General features: G+C 34.7%; 1 protein-coding gene across 1 annotated transcript in view; it reads right to left on the bottom strand.

The window, feature by feature from the left end:
* Chd2 (chromodomain helicase DNA binding protein 2) overlaps positions 1–8,210 on the bottom strand; it is a 124,125-nt gene that overhangs the window by 95,721 nt on the left and 20,194 nt on the right. Inside the window, exons 3-4 of the mRNA XM_048790143.1 lie at positions 5,912–6,143; positions 1,622–1,767 (exon numbers count right to left, since the gene is read on the bottom strand). Of these exons, the coding sequence (XP_048646100.1) occupies positions 1,622–1,767; positions 5,912–6,143 (378 nt within the window). The remainder of the gene's footprint in view (positions 1–1,621; positions 1,768–5,911; positions 6,144–8,210) is intronic.

Raw genomic sequence — 8,210 nt, 5'->3', positions numbered from 1 at the left:
TTTTTTTTTTTTTTTTTTTTTTTTTTTTTTTTTTGGCGGACACAACATCTTTGTTTGTATGTGGTGCTGAGGATCGAACTCGGGCCGCACGCATGCCAGGAGAGCGCGCTTACCACTTGAGCCACATCCCCAGCCCATAAATATGAGATTTTAGACAGAAGGAAATCCATGCACTTGTTTGATGGATCTCCCTCTTTTTTTGCTTTGAAAATTAATGTCTCTCTGTTAATTACTGAGTTATGTCTAAAGCCAAAAAGTATTTCTCAGCTTGACTTCCAGAATAACAATATCTAATAAAATTTTCCGCAGTGCAATGATGTAAATGTTCTATATCTGTAATGTCAATATGGTAGTCAACCACATGTAACTACTGGGCACTTGAAATGAGGCTAGTGTAACTAAAGAAAAAAAATTTAAATTTATTTATTTATAATTAATATAAGATTTAAAAACCACATGTGGCAACCCTATTGGATACGGCAGATCCGAAACATCAATGAAAATACCACATTTAGTCAGTGTGCCTTAAAGCCTCTGACTGCTTATCTATTCATTTTTGACTTATTATAAAAGCAAGTTAAATCATGAGCCAAAAGTGCTTTGCTAATAGGCCAAGACAAGTTTATAGTCACAGACATTTGAACAGCTTTTTTCCCCAAACATTAAGCAAAATGGCTAAGTATTCCTGTTAATCTTATCTCCTACTGAGATGAAGAAAAAGATTTACCAAACTATGTCATTGGTTTAAGTGTGGCTCAGTAACCTAGTGATAGACACTACGAAAAAGGAAAGCAAAAGCAAACCAGTTCAGAGGTCACTCAAAATCAAACATCACAAATATAATGTAGATATGTTAGGGTGAATTAGATTTTTAAAGTACATTTGCAAAAAAACCCACACTCAACTCACTAACCTTTGACTATCAATATTATAACTTTCAGAAGAATGTTAAATAGCTAAGAATATCAAAGTCCTCCTAAGAAGGCAGAAAGGGGACATTTTATTGAGACAAGAGTATCTCTTCAGAATCTAGTCTATCAATCTAACATAAAGATAAGAATCCACAAAAATATCACACAATCTGAGAATGGTAAAAGAAGTCTGATTCTATACACAAACAACTCCAGTACATAATACCAGTTTCAAAAAGCACCAATCTATTCAATCTCTCATAATTAGATCAGAGAGTGAATATATTGGAAACTAGTTTTATCTCACACTAAAAACGATCAAGAAAACTAAATTTACAGAAATTAGATAAAATACATTACTTAAGAACTCTCTCCTTTCCTTTCTCAGCAATAAGTCCAAAACTCTTTCCATTGTTCTTTGTTCATCAGTTCAACCAAATCTACATCTAGAAGCAAGAGGTTTAAAAAAAAAAAAAAAAAAATCTTGCTACAATCAATTTCACTATGAGAAAATTAACTTAAAAAAATTTGAGGTCTGTTTTGTGTAACACTCTAATATTCTACTGAAACATTAACTATTATATTTTTGGTAAGTTTCTTGTATTTAACTTCTTGCCTTATTATTTCTGTCACAGAAACCTCACATTAAAGTCAATTAACTCCCATGCCTGAAGTTCAGTCTTATTAATGGTAACACATTCCACAGTCACAAAGGATAAAATAAGAAATTTAAATGTATGTATCCCCTTAAAACAATTTTTGTTCTTACCTCTTCCTTAATATTAAATCGTGATGGTTCTTGTCTGCTTCGGTTTGATCGCCTAACCCCATAAACATCAGGATATTCTTCCCACATCTGTAAAATTAATAGGCCATGGATGAATTTTTTTTCTTGATCTCCATTTAGTATTTAAATCACAGGAACATTTATTTAAATTCAAAAGAATTCACATAATTAAATACCAAAAGAGTTGTGTGGCTAATTTTGTTTATGATACAACAAAGTTCCATCTTTAAAAAAGAAGAGACATAATAATGCTAGGACACAAAGTTTAATAATTCCCTTCATTACTTAATAATGGCTAGTAAGTTATAGGACACACTGTTTACTCACTGTTAAAATACAAACTTAAAAAAAAGAGTTAAATAATATGGTTAGGCAAAATAGCAATTTCACTAAAGACAAAGTATGTACTGATTAATTTTAAATTCCCCAATTCTTTTTTTTTTGGTACTGGGATTAAACCCAGGGGCATTTAACCATTAGGCCACATCCCCAGCCCTTTTTTGTGTTTTATCTTGAGACAGGGCCTCATTAAGTTGCTAAGGGTCTCATTAAGTTGCCAAGGCTAGTTTTTAACTTTCAATCCTCCTTGCCTCAGCCTCCTGAGCCACTTAAGATATTACAGGCATGTGACACCAAGTCCAACTTAATTCCCTAATTCCTGAGATTCAACTTTTACTACAAAACTACAACTCAGAAATTCAAGTCTAATTAAGTAAGAATCAGGGTATCTGCATATTTTTTAAGTTCCTCAGGTTGTGTATTTCCCAGATACATGTTAGAAATTCTAAGGACACTGTTATCCTTTTATTCAAGGAACACCTATTTTTATTCTCAAACCATAATTAGCCCTTTGCTTTTATGACTTGAACTTTTAATAAAATCCTCACCAGTGCTTTCAAAAACTTAAGGAACTAATAATTAGGAGCTGGAATTGTGGCTCAGTGGTAGAGCCTAGCATGTGTGAGGCACTGGGTTCAATTCTCAGCACCACATATAAATAAATAAAATAAAGGTCCATTGACAACTAAAAGATATTTTTTTAAAAAAAAAAATTAAGGGACTAATTAAAGAGATACTAAAATTTTACTCTCCGTCCCCAGAGATAACTAATATATTCTGTTATTTTAAAACAAAATCTCATAAGCAAAAGGGATTCCCATGGACTGTGGAATGCTGACACACACAAAAAAAGTCTAATAGTAGCTAAACATGTAAAAAAATGCTTAAAAGCAAAAATTAGAAATGTAGGTTTGTTATCCAAACACAAATGACAGGCAATGTCACGAAAACATTTGGAAATGAGAGCCACTGTCTTGAGACTGGTAAAATATTTTCACTTGAAAGCATGGAAACTGGATCCTAAAACAGAAAACTGATGAAAGATGATCTAAAAAAATACAATATTACCATGCCAAAGAAAGACATTATTAACAATGACTTAAAAAAAATAGGAAAATAAAGAAAACAAAGCCTAAAAAAAATTAATTAATTTTAAAAAATAAGGCCAAAATAGGCATCTTACAACTATAATCTAACATAATCATGCAATTTAGTATTCTTAGATTCTCTAATTATCTTAGAATAACCATCTTGGAGTTAAAAGACAAAAAGCCCAACCAGAATGAATTAGGAATAATCAAGTGGTTGGAAAAACAGGTGCAAGAGGCAAGTAAACGCAAAACAAGCCAGACAAATATGACAGAGAAAGGAAAAAAGAAAGTGCTTCACTGTAGTGTGTCTGCAACCCCAACTCCTTTTGGGACCTCTACTAGAACTTTGAAATTATTTACATGAATCAACACAAATTTTTATGGAACTTTTATTAACGAGGATGGCTAAATCATATTTAAATTTAGCTACATCAATCCGTTTTATTACTTTAGTAAATTAGCCATGTATTCTGTTCAACTATTGCAACTTTCACGGAATATACCATAATGCTTATATCCTAAAATCATCTTGTGATCATATTTGTCCTTTTGAGGACCAATGATATCTAATTCAACTCTTCCACGAAAAAGCTACCCTCGGAGTTATCACTACTGAATAATCCTACATAAATAACAGAACTTTTTTCCTGTTGGGAGAAGGTGAAGGATGTCACCTTATGAAAAGGATGTACACAAAAAGCAAGCCTTCTATTAAGTTCTCATTTTAGAGTTACCATTATTAAAGGCACAATACAGTCATTCTGACTGCTACTAGGTCCACTTACAACCACTACCACCACCCACCACTGTGCTCGGGATTGAACCCAGGGCCTTGCACATGCTAAGTATATGAATTCAATCTTGGCAATGCCTTCTCTCATTTCTTAGTTATTAAAGAAAGTAAATAAGATCTTAGAAATAGCAGTTGTGAATCCCAAAGAGTCAACCAAGATTTCAGTAAAACTTTAAACTTACAAGTCATGATTTCTACAGTTTCCTTTTACTTCTACATGTAAAGAGCTCCTACTATAGGAAAGATAATTATACCTAGACTTCTGTGTTCATATTTCATTCAACAATGTATTGGAACAAATACATAATAACAAATCCCATCAATATTACAACTGTAATGCACCAATAAAAAAATGTGGGGAAAAAAAAAAAAATCATTGGAGTTTTCTGAAAAGAACACCTGGTGTAGATATACAGGGTGAACCAGGCTCAGAAATTAGGCTCTAAGCATCACTAAGCAAGACCTTCTGACACATGCCGGATGGCAAATTTCTGATGATACTCAGTAAAAAATTTCTAAGTAACACTTCTATGTGACCTTTTTGAAAAAAAAAAAAAGGGCCACTTAAACTGTATTTTTAAAAAGTATACCACACAAGGAGCAAGCAACACTTGAGTGTCGTAAGGACGTCTTTCATTTTCCTATTAGACTGCCATCAGGATTCTCCAACCTAACAAGCTCCTAAAGGTCGCATACCATTAAGCAACAATTATGCTGGGAAGAGAAAATCTGAAATAAGCCAGATTTAGAATCAACTGTGTTAAGAGTTAAAAGTGGTTTTGTTTTTTAAGTTGTTTGTTGAACTTGCAGGTAATATAAACCTACTTGTAATATTATGAAAATCTGAGTGTGCAAAACATAGATTTATTTATATCTTCAAGTATAGCTTAAATAAAAAATGATTTGGCATAAAACCTCTGACTTCATTAAGGTTCTTTTTCTCCCATTACTGAGAATTGAACCCGAGGCCTTGCACATGCTATGTTTCTAAATTTTTAAAAGCAATAGTCTGGAAGAGAGTAAGGAAAGGTACAAGGAAATGAGATTAATCAAATTATATATGAACATGACATAATGAATCCCACTACTATGGATAACTGTAATGTGAAAAAATTTAAAAAGGCAATAGTCTTTGGGAGCTGGCAGTGTTGAATTAAACTGGTGGATTGCTTGCCTAGCACGTGTAAGGCCCTGGGTTCAATCCCCAATACCATGGGTGGAGTAGGAGGTGGAGAGTGATTTTTTTTTTTTTTTAACTTTCAGTGACCGAATCAATATTCTCTCAAAATTATATTTGAAAAATTACATTCTGAGTTTGGGGTTGTGTCTCAGAGGTAGAGCGCTCACCTAGCATTTGTGAGGCACTGGGTTCGATCCTCAGCACCACACAAAAATAAAATAAAGGTATTGTATCCATCTACAACTAAAAAAAAAAAAGTTACAATCTGATGATTAAACCAAGTAATTAGTTTTTTCCACCAAAAGAAATGCATTCTAAAAAGTTTGACCATCAATAAGAAAATGTTACATGACTCAAATTTTTTGCCCTTTTGCATTCTTTACTAGAAGATTCTTTTCTGTTTTTTTTTTGTTTGTTTTTTTTTCTGTAACAAGTATTTCTCTTCCATTGCTCAGCTAGCAAAAACTGTCTTTATTCTTGGATCATGATTATCTATCACTGAGCTTTACAACTGCACTCCACAATCAAAAGGAGAGTTACTATTAACTATTAGTGGTGTTCTCTGATACTAGCACAGCATAACATTTTTTAACTAATTTTTTTAAGTTAAAGACCAAAACTATAAAAATTTGACTTTTGCCGTATAGTTAGATAGTTTATATTACTAAATATTTTTCTTAAAGCTCTATTAACTAAATCGGTTGGTAAATCAGAAAGGCATTGCAAATATAGAAAAGGTGGCTAAAACTCATAGGTCTGGGGGCTGGTCCTATCTAGCAGCACATCAACACTGTACAACAAAGAAGATACCTTCTTCACATCAGCTATCCGTTCCTTCTTGGATGCTGGCTTCTCTTTGGCTTCTGGAAGAACTGGTTGGGATTTGGAACCTGCAGATTCACTCTCAGATTCTGACTGACTCTCAGAAGATTCAGAACTGCTGTTCGACTCGCTCCCATGTCCACCTCCTGGATCACTGCCCTGCTCACTTTCCGATTGGCTGCCTGAATCTGAACCTGAAGCTTCTTCAGAGGCTGAATGACTTGATTCAAAAAGGGAGAGAAGAGAGGCAGACACAGAGATTTAAGAACTGCCACATAAATCTATATTTTTAAAAATTCACATGATAAAATATCAGTAGATAGTAAGTTTAGTAACATAAGAGCAAAATCCTCAAATTCATTTTTAAATGTTTATAACACAATGTTATTGATATTATTCAACAATCCCAACAGCTACCTCAAGTGCTTCTACGATGCTGTGTATCAGCTGATCTTAGATAGACTAGTTCTTTAACAAAGGCCCAAAGGTGAGCCAAGCACAATGACACATGCTCATAATACTAGATGCTCAGAAGGCGGAGGGAGGAAGATACAAATTTGAGATCAGCCTGGGCAACTTAGTGAGACCCTGTCTCAAAATAAAAATACAGAAAGGGCTGAGGATGTAGCTCAGTAGTAGAACAAAGTGGTCTTGGGTTTAATCCCTAGTATCAAAAAAATAAAAATAAGAAGGACCTGAAGATTGATACTGCTCCCTTTATTTTTTTATTACTATTAGTTGTTCAAAACATTACATAGCTCTTGACATATCATATTTCATACATTTGATTCAAGTGGGTTATGAACTCCCATTTTTACCCCGTATACAGACTGCAGAATCACATCGGTTATACATCCACATTTTTACATACTGCCATACTAGTGTCTGTTGCATTCTGCTGCCTTTCCTATCCTCTACTATCCCCCCTCCCCTCCCCTCCCATCTTCTCTCTCTACCACATCTACTGTAGTTCATTTCTCTCCCTTGTTTTTTTCCCCTTTTCCCTCACTTCCTCTTATATGCAATTTTGTATAACAATGAGGGTCTCCTTCCATTTCCATGCAATTTCCCTTTTCTCTCCCTTTCCCTCCCACCTCTCATCCCTGTTTAATGTTAATCTTCTTCTCATGCTCTTCCTCCCTGCTCTGTTCTTAATTGCTCTCCTTATATCAAAGAAGACATTTGGCATTTGTTTTTTAGGGATTGGCTAGCTTCACTTAGCATAATCTGCTCTAGTGCCATCCATTTCCCTGCAAATGCCATGATTTGTCATTTTTTAGTGCTGCGTAATACTCCATTGTATATAAATGCCACATTTTTTTTATCCATTCATCTATTGACGGGCATCTAGGTTGGTTCCACAGTCTAGCTATTGTGAATTGTGCTGCTATGAACATCGATGTAGCAGTATCCCTATAGTACGCTCTTTTAAGGTCTTTAGGGAATAGTTCGAGAAGGGGAATAGCTGGGTCAAATGGTGGTTCCATTCCCAGCTTTCCAAGGAATCTCCATACTGCTTTCCAAATTGGCTGCACCAATTTGCAGTCCCACCAGCAATGTATAAGTGTACCCTTTTCCAAACACCCTCGCCAGCACTTGTTGTTGTTTGACTTCATAATGGCTGCCAATCTTACTGAAGTGAGATGGAATCTTAGGGTGGTTTTGATTTGCATTTCTCTGACTGCTAGAGATGGTGAGCATTTTTTCATGTACTTATTGATTATATGTCCTCCTCTGAGAAGTGTCTGTTAGGTCCTTGGCCCATTTATTGATTGGGTTATTTGTTTTCTTATTATTTAATTTTTTGAGTTCTTTGTATACTCTGGATATTAGGGCTCTATCTGAAGTGTGAGGATTAAAAATTTGTTCCCAGGATACAGGCTCCCTATTTACCTCTCTTATTGTTTCTCTTGCTGAGAAAAAACTTTTTAGTTTGAGTAAGTCCCATTTGTTGATTCTTGTTTTTAACTCTTGTGCTATGGGGGTCCTATTAAGGAATTTGGAGCCCAACCCCACAGTATGTAGATTGGAGCCAACTTTTTCTTCTATCAGATGCAGAGTCTTTGTTTTGATATCAAGCTCCTTGATCCATTTTGAGTTAACTTTTGTGCATGGCGAGAGAAAGGGATTCAGATTCATTTTGTTGCATATGGATTTCCAGTTTTCCCAGCACCATTTGTTGAAGATGCTATCCTTCCTCCATTGCATGCTTTTAGCCCCTTTGTCAAATATGTATATCAGCGACAAATCCTCTGAAATGGAAATGAGGAAAACCACCCCATTCACA

The sequence above is a fragment of the Marmota marmota genome, unplaced genomic scaffold (assembly GCF_001458135.2).
Source record: "Marmota marmota marmota unplaced genomic scaffold, marMar, whole genome shotgun sequence".
Taxonomy (NCBI): Eukaryota; Metazoa; Chordata; class Mammalia; order Rodentia; family Sciuridae; genus Marmota; species Marmota marmota.
This window is presented reverse-complemented; position numbering and strand designations above follow the sequence as displayed.